The following is a 25,365-nucleotide window of genomic DNA, read 5'->3' as shown; positions in this document are numbered from 1 at the left end:
AACAGCTTAGGAGGAAGGTGAATTTTGGAAAAAGCAAAAGCCCACTTTGTTATATAACCACAGTCCTGTCCTGCATATTAATGTAGCTGAGTTTACATTTTACTTATTTATTTTTGCATCTCTTAATTTTAAAAATAAATACATAAATTCTAGCCTATTTTGTAGCTAATCTTAAACTGGGGAAGAAAGGATGACTGAAACCCAAATTTGAGATTATCATGCTACTGTTGAACTGCATTATTAATGTAGTAATTTTTTCTTCCCAAAGACTTAGTTGCATCCATGGTTTTTAAGGTTTATTCTAATATTCTAATCTTCAGAAAAGCTGCAGACAGCTGCTGCTTTTTAAATTTAGTCTCACAGAAAAAAAAAAAAGAGCCTCTTCCAAATTTTAGTTTCACAGAAGAAAAGAGCGGCCTTTTTCAAACAAGGAATTTCTCTTCCAGATAAGATAAAATATGTTTGCTCACTACCTGGACTATTCAGTGGCTCCAGCATGGCTCACTGAATCGGACTGGATGTTGAAATGCTGGGCTTTGCCCACAGATGCAGCAAGCAAGAAATGGGAGATTCTACCTCCTACCAGTGAAACCCAGTATTGGCTTCCAGCCCTAGGAGAACTGCTGTGGTCCAGACATTTGGGGAACTGTTTTGAGATATCTGGATTTTATCTTTTTTATCCTTGTCAGGTTGAGTTACTATCTGAGTTTATGATCTGAGGGATTCAAAGAATATCCTCCCACTCTGTTGTTTTTTTTTTTTTTTTCCTCTCTCTCTCGTTTTTTAATTTAAGATTCAACACCTTCTTAGAATAGCTCTTATTTAACAATGTGTCCCCTACACAATCAAGGATAAAATTTTTACTAGCATTCTCTGAGAAGGACAGCATTATTCACATGTCAAGGACCCAGAAATATGGTGGTGAGCAGGCTATTATTCCTTTCTTTACAGTATGTGATCCTGTGGAATAATCTTGCAAACAGTAAGGCAAAAGAGGGTGGTAAGACCAGTGGGTAAGGCAGGGAAGATCTGAAATCATTCTGTAGACAGGAAATGTTCTTGTCATTTTACAAACAGCAAAGAGAGTGGGACACAGAGTTTGGCTCAAGGAACTCAAACTTCTCATGATTTTAAGCTTTCCTAAGTACTCATGCAGAAGTCAGTTCTGAACAAAATCACATTAAACACAGTAAAAGATGGATTTTTATTTTGTGCCCTGGTTCAATTTCCCTGGCTCCTGTGGCTAAGTAGCTCTTTGATCTGTCTATTAACACTCAGTGCTGAGCTTCTCAGGGGAAATATATATAAATAAATTCTAACCACATTCTTCATGAAAAGCCTTCTCCATACAAATAATGGGCAAAAGTTGCTTACTTGTGTTTTTGTTTTGTTTAGGATTTTCTTTTGTAAGGCAACAATTCCCTGGCTTCAGTGCAATTCCACCCTTCCCCTTCCTCTCTCTGTGGCAGAATTGTCACTGTTCTACAAAAGCACAGGGGCGATACTGTCCCATAAGACATCCCACTACAATGATCCTGGTCCTGTACAACCCTCTTGTCTCATTCTGCTCAGCATTGCAAAGCATTGCACACCTCAGAGGCAACAGACACGAGAGCATAGATGGCAAATGATGGACTGTGTAGGCTCTTTCCCACAACAGGCATTACTTCAAAACTCGTAGTGCCCTGGCAGGCTCCTTACCTCCCTTGAAAGGCAAGAAGCAATTGTTCCTGGAAGCAGTATTGCAGAATGACATTTTTGCCTTCAGATTCTTGAATTTATTTAGCACAGGGGGCCTTGGAGACAGTAAGTACCACCACTTACATGGATAATAAGATGTGAATCATGTTCAGCTGCTGCTTGTTTGCAGCAGCAGCGAGGCACTCTCAGAGGGCCTGAGGTGCGCTGGAGCCAAGGCAGTACAAGGCACAGCAGTTCCAGAGGCTGCAGAGCTGCAGCTCCCACGGTGCTTGTTAGAGAGCATGCTGGCAGGGGCCCAGCTCCCTGGCATTCACAGGGAAGGTGGTTTTTGCTGAGGCAAGGACATGACCAAGGCACAAACCTTCTCTTTTCTGAATCACTACCTGTGGTCATGAGAGAGACAGTAGTAGAAAGCATCCAGCCTTTTTTTGAACAAGGAGCAATGAACTTGTGTTTTGGGTTAGGAACCTTTCTCCTCTTGGGGATTTTTTTAAATTTTATTTTATTTTGTAGTTTTTTTTTCTTTTTCTATGTGAAACAAGAAAATGAATAAAGAATGATGCATCTTCAGTCCATCACTCTGCACTGCAAAGGAGGATGTTTGGTATCATCAGCAGACTGGTGACTCCCAAGCTTTGTGCCCTGGGACAGACTTACCTTTTTGTGAGCCTGCCCTGCCTACGGGAGACCTGTATTTCTGGTAAGTGCTCAGCATCCAAATGTGCCTTACTGAGACTGCATGACTGAGGTGAATGGCTCAAATGTTACCTTCCTGACTAGCACCAGCACTGCCTCAGACCCAGAGGAGATGTCTCCTCTTGAAGCCAGGACAAGGCCTCAACAAAGTCTCACCCTCTGAATGCCAAAAGAGCAGGCCAGCTGTACCTTCCCAACAGGGCTGGGCTGCTGTGGCTGGCTCCTGACAGAGCTGGGTTTAGTCTCAGACCAATTCTCTCAGCAGTCACAGAAACCTCCTCCTGTTAAGAGAACTGCAAACCTCCCTCACCCAGCACCACGGCAATGGCAGTAAGAGGGCGGGTGGGTTGAGAAGCCATAGCACCTACTCAATATGATACTTTGGCTGCAAAGTCTTCTTTGGGGACTATTATCCAGCCTGCCCATGGCCAGTCCACTCACTTGAGGAAGCTCTGCTGGGGCCACCTGTCAGACCATGTACAAGTGCAGGGAGCAGAACAGGCTCAAAGTCTTCTGAAATAATCTTCTTTCTGACATAATTTGCCAAATCCCCAAACACAGAGACCTTAGGAGGGAAAATGACATTCCTTCAGGAAAAAGCTATAAACTCAATGGTATGACAATTACGTCAGTATCCACCAGGAATTTTTATTTCCTTCTTTGTAAACAAGTAGATATTAAAACAGTACAAAGTCTGCTGGTAAATCACTGAGCAGTTGCTGCCTATGGAGAGTGGAAAATTATTACTGAGTAATGGCTGCAGCGTTCCTCCCCAGGGACTGGGCAGCTACAGCCTCAACAGTGACTTATCTTCAAATGAGTTTCAGAGCTTCATCTGAACTACTTGTTGTGTCAGTGTTCTTGCTGAAGCTGCCTGCCAGCACCAGAATCAGAGATCTCACACATGCCCAAAAGATCCCTAGAACTCTGTTTTATTTCACTCATAGGGTACACCTGTGCACAGTCTCTCTTCCTGGCCTCATCAAAACACTCTGAAGTGACATGAAGTGAGAAACAAACCCCCCAGAGGAGCACACAGAGCACAGCCTGGTATTACCCTTTCACTGTGCACCCCCCTCACTGAACAGAGAGGCTGAAATAAGCTCAAACAACCTTCCCACCTGCTTCAGCCAAAGCCGATGGTTTAGGAGCCAGGTTCAGGAGTGCAGTGGAATTGCTGCTGGGCTGCTGCAGCAAGGGGTCCTCATGCTGACCGGTCTAAGGGGCACTGAGACACTGAAAGTGTCTGATGTTTTATAAAAATGGCCATAAATGTTTTATCTAAAGACACTGAAGTGATGATGATGGGCTGTTAACTCACCCACCGGTGTCTGGGCTGAGATGCTGCAGTCTCATAATCCGTGCCTACTTGTCAGGCCTCAGCTCTTGCTAACTTCACACTGCTAAAAAGAAGCAGTGTGCATTGTCACTCTCCTCTTCATCCTTTTGCACAGAATGGCACAAGACACCTGGCACATGTGATGCCAGCAGATGCTGGTAATGTACAGGTACATACATTTTGATACACATGGAGCACACATTCTGCAGGGGGATCACATCAACTACAGGCCCATGAAGAACAACAGCTGACATGAAATACATTTCTGTTCTTTCATTGCTTGGATAACTGGAAGGCTTTTGTTTGTGTCCTAAACTGAGCCCACATGTGCTAATGAACATGAAGGATTATTCCTGACCCCCAAATCCTTTCATCCTAATAAAACAAGGCTGGACAATGAGACAACTAAAAATATCCCCCAATGGTCTGAACAAAAGTCAGCACCCCCTCCTCTCCCTCCTTCACACATATTTTTTGCTAAACATCATTTTCAGCCAGTTGTAGCTTTGCTTAGGAAAATCATGCTTGGGCAAGTTACAGCTCACCTCCCTCTTACCAGACTTGCACGATGCTTTTACTTGTGGCAGCTGGCCACAGCCTGGCTGATTCTGAGTAACTAAGCCTCTGGAGACACGTATTTTGTGAGCTATCAGCATGTGCTTGGCATGCCCACATTTGTTCAGTAAGAAAAATGTAGGTGGACAACCAGGGTTGTTTCCATAACTGTCTGAAATAATTGAACTGGAAGCTGCAAATGTAAATTGCAGATTTAATCCTCTTTTTTATTAGTCTCATTTCTAATGTCAGGGATATTTACATAGCAGGATGGAAACAGAAGACAGTGAGGGGGTGGGTAAGTAATGAATGATTTATTAGAGATCCCATTTGGTGTACTAGTCCAAAACAAACGAGGCAGAGCATATGTATAACTTACTTTCTGTTTGCATGTAATAAAAGATGGATGCTAATACATCCCAGCCTGATCTTTAATCATATAGATTTGCTTTTCGGTCTAGTTTTAAAATGGAACATCTATAAAGCAATCCCTAAAGAGCTTACAATGAGAATCTCACAGAAAACTTCTTTCAGATATCTGTTTGTACCATGTGAGAGAAGCAAGCAAGCACTGTGAATTAGTGTGTGCCATAGAGGTTGTAGGTAATTCTCCCTCAAAATTGCTCAAAATGTCTCTGCTTTGCCTCATTCCTCCCTTGTGTTTTCCTCAGCACTCTGTCTCCAGGAAAAAATCCTGCTGGTCTCTGGACACGCTTTGTTAATTGAAGTGCAGGGTAAGGCTTCCTGGAAGGTTCAAAGGACTCAAGTTATCCCTCACAAGAATCCCCTTGGGGACTTGCCCTCACACTCACCCTTCTGCACAGCAGGCAATGCTGTCTCCTCCCCAGCCACCCCAGCAGAGCCCAGGGCCAGCAGAAAGCCCATCTGCTCCTTCTTGGGGGCACTGAGGCTCAGTGGGGGCCCAAAGCTGCCTGCCCAGTGCCACCATGGCCATCACGCACTCTCCCAATGCAGCGTCAGCCCATCTTCCCCCGACCCTTCCCCTTTTCCCAGCGCTCCAGAGAAGAGCAAACATCTCTGTTACTTGTGCTGGTTCCCCTCCTGGCCCCAGCAATACCCACTCCTCCCACCCTCCTTGCTCCCCTGCTACAGAGGCCCACGAGTTTCCCTGCCACTGACAGTCCCTGAGAGCATCCTATGCAGCCGGTCTAGACTGTGTGAGGGGATGTTACTATGGAAACATTTACGTCCTCCCGGTCTTTGGTGTGCTTACTAAGAGCATTCAGCATGTTTGTCTCCTGTATTCTTGCTGGTGGAAGAAGAAAATCTCTTTTCCTTTGCAATGTTTACTTTGAAAAGAAAAAAAAGGAAGAAATTGTTTAAGCACATATCTTGACTTTCCATCTTAAGGAAGGGGGAGGGTGAGTGGAGGAGTATTAGTTTTCCACCTCCTGGTGATGCTGTTTGGCTGGAGGTGGCTCTCTGCAGTGCTGGATTTATCAGGGCACTTCACAGCTTCCCAGCCAGGCCTTTGGCCTCTATCCTGCAGCGAGCTCTGGAAGAGCAGCTCCTTTCTCCTGCAGCTGGCCCCTCGCTTCTGTGTCAGGATGGATCTTACTGATCCCAGGAGCTCCCTTTGCCCAGGTATCCAGGGCAGGAAAACAACATCCACGGTGGTAAAGCTGTTAACATGACAGCAGGATGTCACTCACCATGCCCACAAATTGGTGTTCCCTCAGAAGCCGCCTTTTTGTGCTGTAAATTAAATTTTCTTCAGAGCTGCTCAGTCTCTGAGCCACAAATATATTATGTAATATTGGAAAAGAATTCTTTTTTAGACACTTTTGAGTTAGTAGAAAGTAGCTAGTAGTCCTCTGCTTAGAAAATACTTATAATTTTTTTTTTTTGTACAAAAATTCCCAAAAATTGTTATTTGTGCTGTCTTGCACCTTGGTCAAAAACTCTAGCCACAGTGGAGACATCTCTGACATAATATCTGCAAAAGAAGAAAGATAATTTATGAAGAAACTGGGGTTGTAGTTCATGAAATGATTTAACAACAGTTATTCTGCAGTCCTGCAGGAAACAGGGAAAAATATGCTTTTCTCTTAATGGCTGGCTTCTGGTTACTTGATTTCATGTTCTGGATTGGAGATTGTTACAGAAAATCTGTCTGGAACTTGTAATATGAACAAATTTCCACCTCCGTTCACACACAAAAGGGAAAGCAGGCAGCTAGGAAACAGGCAGATCTGGGTTAAGTTCCTCATTGCATACTTCATTTTTGCTTACGTGATTCTTGCGCACACATTCCCAGAGTCCTTTCAGAGAAATCTATAATTATCTTTCCATGAGGAAGGGTTGGGTGTACACATATTGGGTGCATTTCTGTTTATTTAGCTGCTATTATGGTCGTAAAATTGCCCTTTTCTTTTCACTTAAAGGAGGGGAAAGCAGGCACAGCAGTGGATGTGAGAGCTCTCCCTTAGCCAGTGAGGACATGGAAGTGCTGTCCACCCATCCACACAGCCAATCACCCACTTGGCTTCTTTAAAACCTGCTGCATCCTCTCAATTGTCCTTTGAAGCTAGATCTGCCTCCGCTGTAGTATTTATCAGAACAGTTATCTCAGACTGCTCAACTGCTACTTTTTTTGGCATCGGAGGCGGAGGACATTTTTCTGTGTCTCCTCTATTTTAATGAGTCATTTCAAATTCCGTGCTACGAAAGAAAGAAAGAAAGAAAGAACCAATACCAACCAAAATAAAATAGCAACAAACCAACATGGAAGGAAAATTGCCCTTTTTAATTCAGCAGCCAGTGTTCATGTTACAGATGTGAAGTAACATACTCTGCTTTGTAGCGACAATGCTAAGACCAGACTGCTAAAAGCAGAAATTGGGTCACACTTCATCCTCGCAAATTATCAGTCGTTTAAGACATTCCAGGCAGTTAGACCTGAGCAAATGTGGTGAAGGCTATGGTTTTACACAAATACGACTGAGGCCTGAACTGCAAAATAGTGGAGCCTTTTGCACAAGTAGCTGAGAGCAAGCTGAGCTGCAGAATGATGATGTTGGAATAAGCAAGGTTCCACCACAGCTCTCAGAGCTGATGGTGCTGTGAGGCTGGCAATGTGGAAAATCAACCTTTTGAAGCTGGATAACTCTGACACAGTGAGGGAGGACACAGGTATCGAAACTCCGAGCTCACCGGAGCTGTCCAGTGCTTGTGTGACCAAACTGAAATGATGGTGAAGGAACTGAAGCCAGCGGAAAACTGTTGGCCCATGTGAGTTTCTGGCTGTGAGCTGTCTCAGTGGGGGCCAGGCCAGCTGGTGGAACTGTTTAGCAGGAACAGGGTGGGGGAAGAGGTCTGACTTCTTTCCTAGAAGCAAGTTGAGTTGGATCAGATAAAACGCGAAACCGCACTTTGAAAGCTATCCAAGGTGACACTGCTCTTTATGGCCGCAAGGCTCTATAGGTGATCCATTAATGCTCCCATCACTCGAATGATAATCTGCACAGAGAACAGAGAAGCAACTGCATCAGCATGAAACTGCATGGCAGGAGAGGACATTCTCATTCCTCAGCTGTGGAATAACCAACTTCATTTTCAGCCCTTGCATAGGTTGAAGGCACTAATTAGACTGATGCTCCCGGCTGCCCGGCGGCGCGGCTGTACAGCCGGGCTCCTCAGAAGCCTCTCTGCGGCCGTGCGGCGCCGTGGCCGCTGTGAGGCCGGCAGGCTGCGGGCAGACGCCCTCCTGCCCGCACACACACAGCCCCGGAGAGCCCGTAATCTCCGCGCTGCATGTGTGGGGCGGGCAGGGATGGAAAGCAGCGGGTTATCTAAGGGAGCAGGAGGCCAAGGCGGGCTGCCGCCGCCTCAGGGGCGCCATGCCAGCACTTCAGCCTGGAGCGCAGCCGCCAGCCCCCGCCTGAGCTCAGCAGGGCTTTGTGTGGGGAACAAAAGGGGCCGTTGGAAATCTAAGTGGGGAGCACACACTGCTTCGAGAGGGGCATGTCAGGGAAAACGCAAGGCTGCCGTGGGCGGGCACCATTTCCCTGCCCGGCTGCTCCTTCTCGACCTACTCCCGCCTTCCCTCCCCATCCTCCTCCCCCGTCCAGCCGCCATTTCCCTGCCCCTTCTCCTTCTTCTCTTCCCCCCCGCCCTTCCCCTCAGCATTGGTCTCCTCCGGGCCCTGGCCAATGACAGCTCACGGGGAACGTGAACGACTCGCCCGTAGCCAATGAGCGCCGCCCTTCCCACGTGGCGAGCTGCGTGACGTCTTCCTCGCGAGCTCCGCGTCTCTGTTGGCGGGTAAAATTTCCCCCAACGCTCCCCGCGGGGGGGGCGGGGGCAGCGTCCTCAGTACCGCCGGTCACGTGGCACGGCCGCGCCCGACGGGGGGAGCGGTCGGCGCGCATGTATACATCATATAGTCCCTCCGTGACAGCCCCGGCGTGGAGCCGCGGTGTCTTGTCGGCGGCTCCTGTGTTTAACTCGTAGCAGAACGGTAAGAGAGAAGCGCAGAAAGGCAGGCGACAGGCCGGTAGGTGCTGGTGACGGGCAGGTGACGCTCGGCGGAAGGATACCTCACGCCCGCACCTTGTTTGGTAAGGCGGCTCATATATAAAGGCAGAGCGCCGGCGCTGCCACCTCATTGTTTCCTGTCGCCGGGAGCTGAGGTCGTGTCGTTGTCCGTGTCAGTGTGCGCAGCACCTCCCGCGCGGCGCGGATACGAGCAGCCCCCCTCCCCCGGCCGCCATGGCTCTTTAAGGCGGCAGGGCCAGCGGCGGCATCGGCCAGTGCAGCAGGCGCAGCAGCAGCGGCGGCGGCCTCAGCACATCCCCGGCATCTGCAACCATGGCGTGAGTATCGTGTGTGAGGGACGGCTGCTCCCTCTCTTGTGTATTAAAAGGCGTTCTGTTACTCTCTTTAAATGGGCTTTTGGGGTGGGTTTATCGCGCGTGGTGGTAACTGGTATCTTACGGGGAGCGGGGTGAGATACCTAGGTACACAAAATAATATGTAAAGAAACTAGTTAAGCCGAAATTGTAGAGAGCTGGGGAGATCCGTGTACGGCTCGGTATCTTCGGGTGCGGCGAGTGTCAGAAACAGCAGGAAATGCCTTTTCAAAAGCATTTACGAGGAACGTCTGTACTTTCTGTAATTCGAGAAACACTGATTTGGAAAAACCTAGGATTTTATAATTTAATTTTTTTTGTTCTTCGGCTTTTCATGGGAGTAAAGAAACATTCCTAGGGAGGGTTTCTTTGCCCGCGCGAGGGGAAGTGCTGGTGTACTTACGGGAAAATGGGGCATTAGAGGTTTTAGGGTTTTGGGTATAGGGACCACATGGTATAGTCACGGATAGATGAACGGGCGTTGATAATAATAATCTGGCAGCAGTACCAATGTTAAATAATGCAGTGGCACAGTGTTAAGTTTGCCCTGGCCATCGGGCGCACAGCCCTCCCTGTGTGGTGCTGGAGCGGCGGTGGAAACGTGGCAGGACACAAAATGGCGGCGGGACTGCCAAATGGCGGCGGGTGGGCGGGACCGGCCCTGCCCGGGCCTGAGGGAGGCGGGGGACGCTCAGCAGCACAGAAATAAAGAAGTGAGATAATCTGTAAAGTTTTGTCATACTTCCTGAGGGACCGTTGCTTTAAAAGGTTGTTATGTTGCTCAGATCAGATGCTGATGAGTTTAAGTTCTGTTCGCAGGTTTTTCACGGCACTGCACAGCAGCATTGCTGTAGTCGACGAAAAGACCCTGTGCTTATCTACATCCTTCGACGTCAAAGCGTTAAAAGCTGACGAAAATGAGCTTCTTGAACAACGACATGCTGTTGGGGGATTCAATATCCCCCTTCAGCCAGCCGTGTTCGGTGGCTGAGGAAAGTCTGGGACTCCTAGATGACTACCTGGAGGTGGCCGAGCCCCTCAGTTCGCATGGGTTCTCCAGCGACAAGGCTAAGGCAGTCTCCTCCAATTGGCTTGCTGTGGACAGTTTAGGCAACACCATAGATAGCAGCCAGGGTAAGGTATTACTTATTTCTGTAAAGGGCATCAATTATATAATACCTCAGTAACATTCCAGTTGAAAATAAATGCTAGCTTTTCATAAATCTGAACGCAATCTTACGTGTTACCTCCACTTGGAAGGCATGTGTACTATGCTGCTTACACAACACATAGTTGCTGGTTATGGTAAAGTGCCACTTGTGGTGGCCTTGCAGTAACAGAGAGTTGCCAATGGTACTGTGTTTTGGCATAGGTAACAGTAAGGAAGCATGATTGTATGTTGCCAGTGCCCCTGGATTGTTCTGGTCTTAAAGTAAGAGGGTTGGAATGTCTCAATGGTTGCTTACATTGTACCCTACAGTTTTTAGGAGCTCAGGGAAAGAGTATTTTTTCCCTTAAAATTTACTCATTTTGTGCTAATACATGAAAGAGGAAAGTGATGAACTGCTAGATGATTTTCAAAAGCTTGAGTTGTGTTGAGTGTGGTGGTTTATTTGATGCCTTTTCTTCATGGCATTATACTGAAGTGGCAATTTATTTTTTTTAATGTGCAGAGGATGCCTTCTCTGGCATGGAGTGGATGGTGGAGAAGATGGATCTGAAGGAATTTGATTTTGATGCCCTGTTAGGTATGGAACATCTGGAAGCCACCGTCTCACCAGACGAGCTGATGGCCACGTTGGAAGACACGTGTGATCTATTTAACGCTACCATCCAGGAATTTCACAACAAAGAACTTCCACTGATAAATAATGTAATCACTCATGTCCCCGAATCCCCAGTTGGAGCTGATTCAATGGCCCCATTGGCTTCCCTTTGGTCTTTTCCCCTCTCCCCAGGGTCTCTGACTTCCACTCCAGACCACTCATTTAGTTTAGAACTAGGTAGTGAAGTGGATGTTCTGGAAGGAGAAAGAAAGCGGGAGTGCCCCGCTGTTGTGGTGGTGATCACCAAGTCTGAGAAAGAGGAGGAGAACCACTCTGATGATAGTGGAATATGCATGAGCCCGGACTCCTACCTGGGAACCCCCCAACACAGCCCCACCAATTCAGTTGGATCCCCCAATGGCAACCAGTTCCCTGCAGATGCCGCCTGTGGCTCTGTGCGGTCCAAACCATACGATCACCCTGCAGAGAAGGTAGTGTCAGCAAAGGTGAAAGGAGAAAAGAAAATAGATAAGAAACTAAAAAAGATGGAGCAGAATAAGACAGCTGCCACACGTTACCGGCAGAAGAAGAGGGCGGAACAGGAGGCACTGTCTGGGGAGTGCAGAGAGCTGGAGCAGAAGAACCAGGCCCTGAAGGAAAAAGCAGATTCCCTTAGTAAGGAAATTCAGTACTTAAAAGATCTGATAGAAGAGGTCCGCAAGGCCAAGGGCAAGAGAACTAGAGTCCCTGAGTAGGGTAGTCAGCAGTGTTGTGTGCATGTATATAAGCTTCCTGCTAAAGCTGTGTATTGCTGTCTAATAAATAATTTTGTAGTAAATGTGCAATGATGGTGTGTGATGAGTGGTACCTGTAAAACCAGCATGGCCTGAACCTCCTGCAGGTGTAAGTCCAAGCACGACAAGGTGGTGTGTGGCCAGAGAGTGTAGTGTGACACTAGTGCTGCTTGTGGGTGGTGAATGCACTGCAAGCGCCCAAAGTGCTCTGAACTGGAGCGTTCTGTATAAAGTGTCCAAGTTGACCTGTCCTGCTCTAATTTATGTGTGTTCTAAAGTGAGAAGGGATCACGCTGAGGTGCCTCAGGGTTTTCAGCTAATTTGTAAGCCCCCTGAAACAATTGGAGAGTTGATGGAAGACAAAACGTCAGTAATGCGGTGGGAGATGTTTTTATTTTCAGACTTAAACATTGTCTCTGAAGGGAGGGAGGGGGTCCTGGGACAAAAGTTGTGAACGCTGGTGAAAGAAATGGACAGCTTGGCTAGGAGACAAGCCCAGAGCAAGCACCAGTGTTAACTGCACTTGTGTTCCTCATGTGCCTGTGGGTCTTCTAAAGTGCCCAAACCATGAGCAGGAGCTGTCAGACTGGTGTGAACTGGGCCAGAGGGGTGGGGTTACTGTAGTGCTTTTACTGATGGGTCACATTCCTGTACCCAAGTGTGAAAGTCTTGGCTTCTTCAGCCAGCCACTAATGAGTCAAATTTTAAGCTCTAAATACAAATTTGACTTTCTTCTACCAAGGCTACAGGCATCAATGTGTGCTCAATTTTTTTTTTTTTTTTGCCACTGCTACCCCCATCTAACAGCACTTAATTGCTTTGGCATTTGGACATGCACGTCCTTTCCGAGGAGTTGATTCCTTCTCACTTGCACTAGCACGGCTCCCTGAGCTGCTGAGCTCAGGTGCCTGGACATCCCAGCCTGGCTGGCTCACACATGCAGTGCAGTGGCATCAGGGCTCCAGCCAGTGCTGGCGTGGAGAGGGAAAAGGTTCTTAAAGGAACCTTCAAGAAAGGTTTCTCCACTTGCAGCTTGACATTTCAGCTCCTTATGCTCTCAAGTCAGGGCTACAGTCCTCCATCCTTGCTCCTTGCCCAAGCCATTACCTGACGTGGGATAACAGCTGTGTGGGGTGCCCTGGTGTGTGAAGGCTACTCCAGCGGATGGATGGCACAGGTGGCTGTTGGCAGCAGGAGCCGATTGCTGCCATGGAGGGCTGGGTTGGCCAGGCCCTCAGTGGCACCTGTCTGTGCCTACAGCTGTGCCTGGGTGGCTGAATGCCATTTAAATTACAGCAAGAAGGCTCCTTGTCCGGAGTTAGGGCTCATGCCACACTGAGAGTGGGGTGGATAACTAAGGCCTTCCCCTTGGTTTCATGAGACAAGGGGTGTGAGTAGTCTCAAATCTCCTGGGTAAGGGTGCTGGTGACCATGTACTGTGTGAATGGGATGCACTGCAAACTGGAGGCAGCAAGCAGGGACAAGGGACTCTCTTGTGGTTTAGGAGGCAGACCAATGTAATAGGTTTCCTTCAAATCAGCTGCACCAGCCAGGTTGGGGATGGGGATAATTGGAGAAAAGCCCCAAGATTTTGGTCAAATCTACACCTGAGGTGACATTGTGCTTGGTCTCAGTTGAGCCACAGAAAACATAGTAACTGCTATGAGTCTATGAGCTGGTGGCTTCCTTGCGCAGCAGAAAACCCTCCACTCCTCCTCATACCGATCCCCCTTTCCCATCACAGGGCAACCACCTCCTCTTCCCTTAGAGCCTTAGCAATTTCTGCTTACACCTGGCAGTAGCTAGGGCTGAGGGAGCAAGCAGCACGTGTGTTTTGCTGCCCTTACTCAGTTCTCCCAAAGCCTGGAAACATTGTCAGCACATTTATCCCTTCCCCACCCCATGGCAGGGTTGTCTGTGAGCCACTCATGGCTAAAACAAATTTTTCTTCGTCTCCATGCTCTGCAGGCAGATGAGGCAGTGTCTGAGCTGGCCAGTAAGTACATGATTCTGGTTCCTACAGCCCTGCAGAGAGTATGCAGGTCCAATTTACCAAATTACACTCACTCCAGGGAAGGAAGATCAGAGCTGGAGCAGGCGAGAAGGAATGCGTGACGCATCCATGCCGCTTTGCTCTCTGCAGCCGTGTGTGTGCTTTACAGAACACCTTGTAGGAGAATCAGAAACCTGCCCTCAAAGAGCAGTCAGCACTCAGTGCTTGCCGAGGCTCCGAGCTTGTGGCTTTGCAGAGGCAGCCCATATGGCAATCTCATGCAACGCCTGCTGAAATGACGCCGTGTTTCCATACTTAGTAACTTAGTTAAGATTATACAGGGGCTGGAGATCAGGGCTGACTCTTCCTCTGCATTTTTTATCTAGACTTTTCCTCCAGGCTTCAGTTAGGCACAGCAAGCATCACACCACTCTGCAGCCCAGCAGCTTGTCCAGCCTGCAGCAGGAGCCAAGGAGCACCCAGGACGCCATCACAAACTCCAGCCTACAAGGGTAAAAAGTCTGATAGCCTCCTGCCTAGTAACTGATTTTACATTTTGCAAACTGCAGGAGCTCTCTCCTTTTTCTCACAGCCTCACAGAACAAATGTGCTTCCACTGAATCCTTGCAGCTTGCATAGAGCATGATACCATGTCCAGAATTAGATTGTAGTGCATGAAATGCAGGCTTTACCTACCGCCAGAGGAGCCTAGTTCTTCTACAACCTTGGAAACAGCAGAATTCCCCCAATCTGCATTATATAACAGCTATTTAAATCTGAAGTTGGCACGGCTGATGGGATTTCTGCCTCGGTTATTTCTCCTCTGAATTAAGGGCAGTGAAGTAGACTTCACACACACAGTATGCGTGACCCTCAGGCTCCTATCCCTCAGCCAATTTTGTGCTTCATGGTAAAATAGGAGTCCAATGTTCCCCCACATAACCAAAGAACCTCTTGCAGTTCACTGCTTGCAAAGCCTCTTCTCACAAGCTTGTTTCTGCTGTTACCACAATATTTATGACTCCCTTCCTCTTCACCCTGCCTTTAGAGAGACCCAGGTGCATGCCCTTCTCTTTCAAAATGAAAAGGGGAAACCATCACTGCTGACAACTTCTTCACATGCCTGTGTGGAGAATCAGATGCACCTTTGCAGCATGCTTACAAAAATAAATCCACAGCTGCAGTGTTGGGGAATGAAGAAAGAATGATGATAAAATCTTTCAAATAGCTTTTGCCCTGGCAGAAAGCCCAGAAATAGCTGCAAGGACAGGCTGTCCTTTGGGAGATGAATGCTCCTCCAGTGCTCCCGAGCTGGACTATAGAAAGAGAATGTGGCTGATTCTGATGGAAACAGTTTCACACAGTGGTAGTCCATTCATAGCCTTTTTTGGGGGGTGGGAAATCTATACATTTTTGGCCAGAAGAATACCAGTTTTCTTTATCTTCCCATAGACTTAGGCCTTCAGAAAAAAACAGGTTCTCTATTGTCCTTCTATAGGCATAATTTCCATCTTGGGCATACTAATTTTTTCTCAGTATGGTCCAAGTAGCTTCTGGGGATATCCTACCTTTCTCTGTCCTGCTGTATTCACAGCCTTGCCATGCAGTCCTGCACATAAAATCCTGTTACACTTCATTTCCAGTGCAAGGGACATCTCTGGGTCTTACCATGAGCATTCCTTGCTGGGCCAGAAGTGTTCGCCTTTGCTGACTTTCCCATTGAAATGCTTCAGGCCCTGAGAATTAACAGAGGAATTCAGTCCCCTGACCTAGGCAATACTGTTTTGGCTGCTCAAGTATCCCAGGTATGCTGCCTTTGCATTATTTTCGGTGCACTCATGCAGTGTCATAAGTGAATGAAGTCACTGAATGAAGGAAGCTGGCTGCACCCACAAGCTCCAATTTCCCTATTACAGAGGTGCATGTCCTCCAAGTGATGGCCAGCCGCCTCTCATTTCTCCTTCAGCTGCTCTCTTCCTCTTTTTTGCACGCACACACCCTTTTAAGGAATGGCAGGAGCAAGTTCCAGGCGCAGTAGATGCATCAGCTTAATTTATATAGGGCAGAGAATCTCCCAGTGCTGAAACTCCTCTACATCTCCATTGCAGTGTGCAGGAAGGTGGAGAAAGAGCCCTGGTCTTTGCCTCCCATTAAAGGAGATAAATGATCTTGCTGGCATGCAAACAGTGCAGCTCAGGACAGACCAGCTTGGCTACAGTACTGCTTAGCCCTGCCAACAGCTTATTCCTTCAGAAAAAGGTGCATCTAACCCTGTAGACAGCTGCAGAGCAACCTTCATGATTTTTATGTCCCCTGCCCCCACCAGTTAGTGGCTGGCTCTGTTAATCCTATTTAACATAACTATAGATAGACATGCAAACCTTTAATCCCGCTCCAACCTACCAGCCCTCCAGCCTGCCTTGGCTGGAGTTCCACGTTTTGAGCTGTAAGCAGACAGCAGGCAACCTGCCTTCTTTCACACTCCTCATTTCAGCTCGAATTGATGGGTCTTTATGTCTCAAAATGAGAAACTTCCTTTTGCTGTAACTTTTCTGAGTTATTCAGGGCCCTGCTGCTGTGCACCCTTTTTACAAAAACCACTCCCCTTCCTGAGGTGTTCAGGAGCCTGTAAGTGCTGATGCTGTGTTGATCATCATCAAGACTGAAATGTAAGGCCGTCATGAAAAAAACCTCAGAGGGTAAGATTGGCTAAGGTTTTTAGGACTCTTCCCCACCCCTTGATTTTCCCCTAAAGCCTTTTCAGTGTTTTCAATCTCATTTACCTGAACAAGTTCGTTGGCATCCAGGTTTGTTACTGCTATGTCATTTCAGAGGCAAGAAGTTGGTGTCCTGAACAAACATGTTTTCTTGGTTTACTTTTGCAGTCCTCCCCCCCCAGTACACACATAGTGCTGTTAGTAGCTGTTGTTGCTTTCTGTGGTAAGGATGTGGAGGCTTGCTGGTACAGCAGAGGCTGTATGGGCTTACATTAGCTTGTACCCACTGGAAAAAATTTCCTTTTATTTGCTTTCCATTCACATAACAAGGAAGCAAAAGGCCATTAAGACGCTTGATGAATCTTATTCACACTAAGCTAGCTCAAGGCTGAGCATCTGGGAACTATTCTAAACAGTTTCCCTGGAAAGGTTCTACCACACTAATAACACTCCAGAGCTTTTATTTGCATTCATATGAAAGCTGCCGCTGCTGCCGCCCATTCTGACTCCCTGCTGCGTGTGGGTGGAGATGCCCTGTAGGATGGCACCCTCACCATTCCCTAGCTCAGCTACCTCTATTTTCTGCTGCAGGATGCTCAGCTGGTGTCGCAGAGCTGGGAAGGGAGCCAGCAGCCTGATGAGCTCAGCGAGCACGCGGCGCTGGCCCAGCAGCGCTGGGACACGTCCCTGCGCCGCCGCTCGCAGATGCGCAGGGAAGAAATGCTGTCCAGCAGGTCCAAAGGTTGTTGTGGGCTGCAGCTGTCAGCTTCCAGCATGGGAAACAGGTTGGAGGCCAACTAGGAAAAGCAGCTATGGCAGCTGCTGCTTCCCTAACCCCTTCTTGTCTATTCCATTGGGCAGAGAAGTCTGGCTGCAAAGAACAGAGATCACGGAGTCATAGTGTGGTTTGGGTTGGAAGGGACCTTAAAGATCATCTCATTCCAATCCCCCTGCCAGGGACACCTTCCTCTAGAGCAGGTTACTTGAAGCCCCCTCCTGCCTGGCCTTGAACACTTACAGGGAGGGGGCAGATTGCTCCAAGGCAGCTACCTCCTGGGGTTCCACCACGCCAAGGAGCCGGCATGCTCTGGGCATGGCTAGACAGACAGCTGGGAGTATGAGAAGGTGCCTGGCTTTAGCTTAACACCAGGCACATACAACAGGTTGATACCTGTTCTGCTCTCTCATTTGAAGATATTCCCCTCAGGGGGCACCACCTGTCCTTACCTACCCACTACTCAGGTGGCATTGCTCTTCTTTCCTAGGAGCTCCTACCCTGCCAGACAGGGGGAAAGCCAAGGCTGGAACGTGTTAGATCTTTGCCCTTGCAGATGGTATCTCTAGAGCCACCATCCACTTCTGCTTCTTTTTCCTTCCTCCCACAAAATAAAGTTGAATTTATTTAAGGATACTGTTGACCGTACAATCAAGTTTAGTTTCAAATGGCAAAATTCAGTCTGTCAGGAAGCTTTACCCTCCTTGACAACATAATGCCTCAAGAAGTATGTTGATACTTGTGTTGGCTCTAATACTCTTTCCAGCCAGTAATGAGAGCTGCCACCCAACTTTGAAACTCCTCTGATCTGGGTTTTATTATCCTTGTGGAGAACTGCTCTGAGCCCCACTTTAAAGTTCCTCATTAACTTTGAAAGAAGAGCTTTCCTGTTTGCTTACATTTGCAAACAAACAGGCTGCGTTTTGTACAAAGAGAGTGAACCACATTACCCTCCTGCCCTTTTCTGGAGCAAGAAAGGAAGGTTTTGCTTCCCTCAGCCTGCGGGAGAAGGGCCCAGGGGCTGAACAACCACAGAAACAAGGGTACGTAGGAGGAATGGGTAGAGGAGGAGCAGGAGAGGACATGAGGGATCTCTGTAGGGTCATAGGAAATGCCAAATACTGAAGATGAAGGCTTAAAACAAAATAACGCCCCAGAAATCTATTTCTTTCTGCCAAGTTGTGGCACAGCCATCTTTTTCACACAGTTAATTATCCTCATGACAGCTCCACACAGAGTTGCTTGTGTTAGGCCAGCTTACATGCACTGCAGCAGGCACACAGAGCAGAAGTTTTAGGGAGACGCGCTGAATACACATTTTGCTCAACTATTTTTTCCAACAATAGTGCTTCCATTCTTTTAAAAAGGTTTGTTTTGTGGGTTTTTTTGTGGGTTGTTTTTTTTTTTTTTGGAAGCAAGAAAAAACTAAAAAAAGGGGAACTGTTCTTTGAACTGTTCTATATTTACCACTTTTGGCTGCAGATCATTGAACTTGATCCTATTACAAGAAATACCCTCCCACATGCTATTACCCAATTTCCAGCACACACACTTCAGTATGCTCACTATTTCCCCTGTCTGGAACTCATACATTCAAGTAACCTTTCCTCCCATGCAGACAAGAGGAAAAAGAACTCAACAGAGGAGGCACAGGCTTAAGAGGACAGCACCAGGAACTGTAATCAGAGGGCAGGGAAGGGATAAGTGAATTCCTGCCTGTGCTGGCATCAAGCAGCTGCTGCTCAGGTCAGACGAGCCCCTTGTAATCACCTCCTGAGCCCAACCAAAGCTTGGAATTAGTCCTTCTCCTTAGCTGTTTTTTTCCCAAGGGAACACATTTCCCATCTTCTCAGGTAAGGCACAGGAAAAAGCAGTGCCAGAAGCCCCCCAGAAGCACGTTCAGAGTGGTTTAGTGAGGAAGTTTCTGGAACAACACTCCCACCTGCTGGGCCTTCTCTTTGTTACAGCCGGGAACTTCGAGAGAAAACAACCTCCCTTCAACCCAGCACCACAAGCTCAGGCTCAGATTTTAATTTGATGCTGAGACTAACACAAGCCCTCCTGGCTACAGGACCTGGCAACACTCAGCAGTGGTGCCCTCCTGGCATGGCTAAATCTCGGTGGGACACTCTGCTATAAACATCCAAAGGACAACTTTCTCCATGTGAGAGCTCTTCCTTGCAGAGAGGGAAGACTGTGAGTAGCCAAAATGGAGGAGTCATCTCCATTCCAACCTGCACTCTTTGAAGGCCTAAGCATGTCAGAGAGATGATTAAATATATGTGTCAACATGAATCAGAGAGGCCATTCACACAACTGAGTCATCCTAAAGAGAGGAATGCTTGGATCACAGCAGTGACACGGTTCGTCTTCATCACCTGCCATAATAATCACTACTACAAAGGCAAAGAGAGACAGCATCTGCAACAATTATTTAATCAAATGACATATAAAAAGTTTTTGCAGTGACTGACAGACCTGACAGGGGCTGTAATAAGAACCCAAACTGCAGGGTTACTCAAGTTTAACAGTCTTTCAAAACATCCTTCCCTTCCAGAGATTTACTAATGCTGGTCCAAAACATTTCTCCATTCAGATACAGTACTTTCAATGCTCCCTGCCAAATAACACAGGTAGCGGGAGCCTTATATCCTGAGGAAGGGGAAAAAGATTTTTATTTGGCTTAGTCCACCCTTCTACATCAAGAATGCAAGACATGCTGGCTGCAGGAAGATAATTATAAGGACAACACAGCTCAGAGCCAAGAGCGCCTCTGTGGCTTTAGCTGCCCAGCAACAAGCTCTGCCCAGACCAGAGCTGCTCTGCAAGTCCGACACGGAGGTACTTGCTGGCAGAGGCACATCCCCATGTGCCATCTCAAACACACTGAGGAAATGCCCAGGCCTGCGTGCCAGGCTGGAGAAGCTGCAAAAAGGCTGGAGCTGCAAGAACCCCCGTCAGGATGTTTATGGTATCCCAAAGTATTCCCTCTCAAATTTACGGAAATCTTCCTCGGTAAACACAGTGCCTTCGGGCTTCTTCTTTTCTGTCTTCTCTGGAGGCTGATCCTTGGACTTCCTACCTCTGTTCTGAGCAAGAACCTTCAGACAATACAAAGATGGAAAAAAACAACAGTCATTGTTATCCAGACCAAACCACAAAACAGGGATTCTCAAGCTCACCTGCAGCATCCCTGCTGTTCTACAAGAACCCTACTATTTTCCAGAGTGCCTCCAAAGAAAAGTGAGAGGCAAACCACTGATGTTAACCAAAGCAGGTCACTGGGACAACAGCAGATACCAACTTGTTATTTGGAGTCAAATATGAAAACTACTTTCTAATAATTGTCACAGAGATAAAAACATTGATTTCAATTCAGAACTTTCTGAAACTATGGCCTTCTTTTTACCCCCGTTCCCCATGACACAACCCAAAAACCCAACAAGTTTGTGGAATTCCCTCAGCATTTTCTAATACACTGTCACCTCCTGGCACAATCACCAGCCTGAGAAACACTGGCCTAAACCAATTTCATTTATTTATGTATGTTAACAGCCTGTATCTCATATTAACAGCCCAAGGTTCTAGCACTGTCAGCTATTCCTCTCTTCAAATCCTGGCATGAGACTACCTTTTAGGGAAGACCACTCAAGAAATTCTCAAGTTATGAGAAACACCATTTAAGAGGCTAAGTAATTCCTATTACATGAGCCAGCAGCACATCTGGTTCCTTGTTAATCAGCCTCCAGCTACAGAGAAGGCCAGTTTGATCGACAGAGTAAGGAGGAGGTCTGAACCAGGGCTCCTCTGCCAGCTGAAAATACAAAATATCTTTGGTAATTAAGAAAAGCCAACAGCTGCCAGGATATTTGAGGAATGTGATGTAGTGTGTGGCATCCCTGCCTATGGCAGGGTGGTTGGAACTGGATGATCTTTTAAGGTCCCTTCCCACCCAAACCATTCTATGATTCTGTGATTTTTGCCTAGTATCAGAGAACATCATAGGGGGCAACATATCAACAACAGTTTAAAGCTTAGTAAGTTGTTTTTCCAGTGCACACAGGAATTCCTCAAGGCCATTTGTAGACAGAATCTTGACTCTCTTGTGCAAGGTATAAATTTGGAAGATCCAGGGATGATTCCCATTCATTCACCTGTGTTCCTCAGTAGAAACAGACCCCCCCCCCCCCCCCCCCCGCCAGAAATTATAGTCTTACTTGTTCTGTGACGGCTTTGTCTGCAACAACCCGTCCCTTCAACATGTACTGCAGGTTTTCTCTCAAGTGATTCACAGGCTTCTTCTTATGGTACTCCTCTGGGGCAAAGAAGAAAGGGACAAAACTCATCACCTGCTCATCCAGGCAGCTCACAAGGAGAGACACAGGAGGATCAGCAAAGCCCCGGGAGAAAGACACCGCTACAGCTCCGGGATAGGGGTACGCCCACAAATAAGGCTGCGTTTAAAGTGAGCGACACCATGCAGGAGAATGGGATGGGATGGATACAGCGACCGGCAGCGTGGCTGCGGGACACCACAAGGGTGCCCGGTGCGAGGGTTGCGGAGGGGTCGGGACTCACCTATCGCCGACTTCACGACTCTGCCCTTAACCGTGGCCTTGTTCCTGCCGGGCTCCGGTGCCCTCTTCCTCCGCCTCGCCGCGCCCGCCGCCCTGGGGCCGGCCCGGCCTCGCTGGAGTCCCGGCGGCGCCTTTGCCCGAGCTGCAGCGGGAAGAGGAACGGAGTCACTGCAGCCGTACCGGGGAGCCACCCTGCGCCCGCCCGCCCAGCCCCGGCCCCGCGGGCTCACCCGGCGGCTCCAGCAGCTCCAGGCCCCGGCGCAGCAGCGCTGCCGACATGACCGCGCCGCGCCCGCTCCCGGCCGCCCCCACAGCGCCCCGCGCGGCCCGGCGGGCCCGGGCCCGCCCCAGCGCCTGTGAGGGGCGGCTGCGCCGGCACCGCCGGCTCCGTAAGCACGGACGGACAGATTCCTGTCAGTGGCGCCCAGCAACAGGACACGGAGCAGTGGCCGTCAGCTAGAACATACGAACGTTCGCCTCAAAGCGAGGCAGAACTTCTCCGCGTTTAAGGCGGCAGAGCAGGCTGCCCAGGGAGGTCGTGAAGTCTCTGTCTCTGGAGACATTCAAAATCATCTGGACATGTTCCGGTGTCACCTGCTCTAAGTGACCCTGACTTGGCAGGGGTTGGGGCTAGATTATGTGAATATCAAGATTATTTGAAGTCAGGGTGTTCTTTGATGCAAGGTCTTTGAATACTTTCAATGCTAATCAACAAGAACGAAGATTTAATTAGTGGAACAGGCAGCACCCAGCATCCCTTAGTCAAGGACATCCAGGAACTAACAAGCTTTAAGGAGGCAGTAAGTCCAGATGTTCTGTGTCAGTAGATCAGATAGCAGTTAGTATCCCTTACTCAAGGATATCCTGGAACTAACAACCTTTAAGGTTGTATAAAATCAAGATGTTGATGTATATCTATTGATGCCCGAAAGATAGGCTAGAATAAATCCCCATAGACCGATGTCTATAGAGCAGGTATTTGTTTATTGCAGCGCTGGTGGTGAGGGGGATTTTTCCTCCTAACTCACCTGCCTTTGTCAAGTGTGGTGGTATATTTATACAGTAAATTTTGCTTTAATGTTGCTATGTCATAACAGCATCATCACATACACACAGGAACTAATTTACATAGCATGATCCCATGGTTATTAGATAATTCTTTGCACTGCGCATGCACTTCCCCAATTCGGGGGTCTTCGGGGGTTTTTGATGAAGGCTTTTAAAGTCTTCTTCGCATTTGTACTTTTCAACTTTGGGGCATGCGTAGTTACGGTGCTCTTCAGTCCATCTGGTCTTAACTGGCCTAAATTCTTTGTTTTGTGGCTAATTGTCTTTGGCTTGCCAATTTCTCATTAGTACTACACTTATCTATCTCTAAAACTCTGCACCTGGTAAGTTTTTGTTTGTTTGTTTTCTTTTTCTCTATTCTGCACATAAACAACTAGTTAACTATATACTAGCCATTGCATTGTATAAAAAGTTATTCGTATCAGATTATTTGGGTACCAAAAGTTATGATTCAGGTTATATAAGCATCAGGTTATATAGGTATAGAAGTTATGATTTAGGCTACATAAGTAAAAGCTGTGATTCAGGCTATGTAAGTATAGAAGGCTATGCTTCAGGTTATATTGATATTCTTCAGGTTTTTTTTGATAAAAAGTCATGATTTAAGTTATACTGATATTAGGTTACATAGATATCTTATAACCCAAGCTATATAAGCACTTCGTTACTTTGACCTAGGTTATATAGACATCACTGCGTGTACACTGCTAACTTGGCAAAATACTCAAGGTCCGTGTATGTTGTCTATAATACTAAAAGTCGTGCCTAAAGGTCAAAAAGATTCCTGCCCAGGTGAAGGCCCTTCGCTTGAACCTACAGAGATGTTAGCTGGCGTTCTGTAATTACTCTTACTAACTCACCACGACACAGGGGCTGTAATGGGAAAGTTACAAACCCTGAACTTCTGCCTCTAAATGATGGTGTGGGAAGTCCAGTGGGTGTGCTTGGTTTGTGGAATGTCACAGAGCACCCGGGCTCACGCAACTCTGAAATAAATAATCAAAGTCTCTCAAAGTGTGTAATTATTGGCTTGTTGCACACTGGGTAATGAATCTGATTTTGTGGACAACACAATGGGTCCTGCCATCACAGGGGTCATCACAGGAGGCCAGGAGGAAAGGGGATGGTGTCATGTTTTGTCTCAGTAAGGCCCCAAAATCCAGATTTAACTGTGCTAGACTCATCAGGCAGAGAGGTTGTCTCTGCCATAAATTGCATCTATTTTTCAGGGTTACTTTAGTCTATTTGTTTAAAGCTTTCTTCTCCAGTTTTCACCCCTCTAGAGACTTCATGCTAATATCTGCTAAATTTAGCTATCATTTGAATAAAGCTTATTCAATTATAGCCAGTGCTGCCAGTAACAAGCTGACACTGGAGGAGGAAAGAGGTTTATTCTCCCTCAGACATGTCCTGCAGGGAGAAAGGGATACAAATGGCTCTCATTGTTTCTCATAGTAATGATCTGTAACAGGGACTGATAACAGTTAAACCTCGGTTTATTAAAAGACAGTCATTCTCTGGAAATTGTTCTCCAGCCCCTGCAGATGTCACCTCAATGCCTGTCTTTTATTGTTCCTTCTCTTCTGAATCCCGCCCTGGATGGATACTGGCATCCTGCGTCAGTTTCTGCTGATGGTGCTAATACATTTTTCTGGACAGGACTTGTGTGGTGCCTATTCCTGGCTTCAGAGCTGGGGAACATTAACTATTTACTGCTTGTTCAGCATGTCACTTCTCACTCTTAGTTTTCCCTTTAATGAGCTATATATTTTTTATTGATTTGGAGGGACAGTCACTAGGTATGTAACACTTCTCCATTTTCTTGTTTTCTGTTCATAGGTGGTGGAAAATTGAACCTGCTCAGCTTTCACTCCCTGCCAGATTTGTCCTTCCAGTTGTGTGAAAGCTCACAAAATTACAAGGAGGTTATTATAGCTTTGTGAAGAAACTGAATTTATCAGCTTATTGCTGAAATTGAAGAAAACAATAGAGAATGTTATAGTCAGCAGAAAAGTTGTTACTGCTTGTATACCCAGATTATCTTCATCTTGGACAGAGTGAGATAAATGATAGCTGCCAATGCCATGGGGAAGGTATTTTCAAAAATACTTCATCAGTCAAACACTCTCTTTTAGCCCCTAAAATACAACTTACAGGTTCTGTGTAAGTTGTTCATGGTTTCATATCGCATAGTGTATTCAAGATAGCTTATTCTACTGATTAAACACAACGTTTGTATCATTTATTAGGATCACCTATACATTGTTACGCATGCTTTGTGTCAGAAGGGTGAAACCTCATAAATGCCTTATGCAGGCATCTGATGCAATAACATCTTTGTTACCAACACTGCAAAAGATGTTTAACAAATTAGTGTGATAGAAGCTGCATTGATTTATTATCCTGTTCGTGGAAAACATATCCCCTTTTCTACCTCAAAAGTAAACCATTACCAATACCATCTCATTTCCATTGCTCTTGTGCCAATTAATAATGCTCTCAGCTGTGTAGGT

At 47.1% G+C, this 25,365-nt stretch overlaps 2 protein-coding genes and 1 long non-coding RNA gene across 3 annotated transcripts; 2 read left to right on the top strand and 1 right to left on the bottom strand.

The window, feature by feature from the left end:
- The first annotated feature begins 8,717 nt into the window (after positions 1 to 8,717).
- ATF4 (activating transcription factor 4) lies at positions 8,718 to 11,773 on the top strand. Its single transcript, XM_010410607.3, has 3 exons — positions 8,718 to 9,126; positions 9,982 to 10,296; positions 10,836 to 11,773. Exons 2-3 carry the CDS (start codon positions 10,080 to 10,082, stop codon positions 11,681 to 11,683), a joined length of 1,065 nt encoding a protein of 354 aa, XP_010408909.2. The 5' UTR covers positions 8,718 to 9,126; positions 9,982 to 10,079; the 3' UTR covers positions 11,684 to 11,773.
- Positions 11,774 to 14,109: 2,336 nt separating this feature from the next.
- On the top strand, positions 14,110 to 25,313 carry LOC109146081. Its single transcript, XR_002047871.3, has 2 exons — positions 14,110 to 14,227; positions 24,692 to 25,313. It is a non-coding gene; the product is annotated as an uncharacterized LOC109146081 (long non-coding RNA).
- Positions 19,621 to 22,088, bottom strand: RPS19BP1 (ribosomal protein S19 binding protein 1). Its single transcript, XM_039571597.1, has 4 exons — positions 22,015 to 22,088; positions 21,786 to 21,926; positions 21,425 to 21,522; positions 19,621 to 20,308 (listed from the first exon to the last, which is right to left on the bottom strand). The coding sequence occupies exons 1-4, from the start codon at positions 22,061 to 22,063 to the stop codon at positions 20,174 to 20,176; spliced, it is 423 nt and encodes a 140-aa protein (XP_039427531.1). The 5' UTR covers positions 22,064 to 22,088; the 3' UTR covers positions 19,621 to 20,173.
- Positions 25,314 to 25,365: the final 52 nt, after the last annotated feature.

This window comes from Corvus cornix, chromosome 1A, assembly GCF_000738735.6.
Source record: "Corvus cornix cornix isolate S_Up_H32 chromosome 1A, ASM73873v5, whole genome shotgun sequence".
Lineage (NCBI taxonomy): Eukaryota > Metazoa > Chordata > Aves > Passeriformes > Corvidae > Corvus > Corvus cornix.
This window is presented reverse-complemented; position numbering and strand designations above follow the sequence as displayed.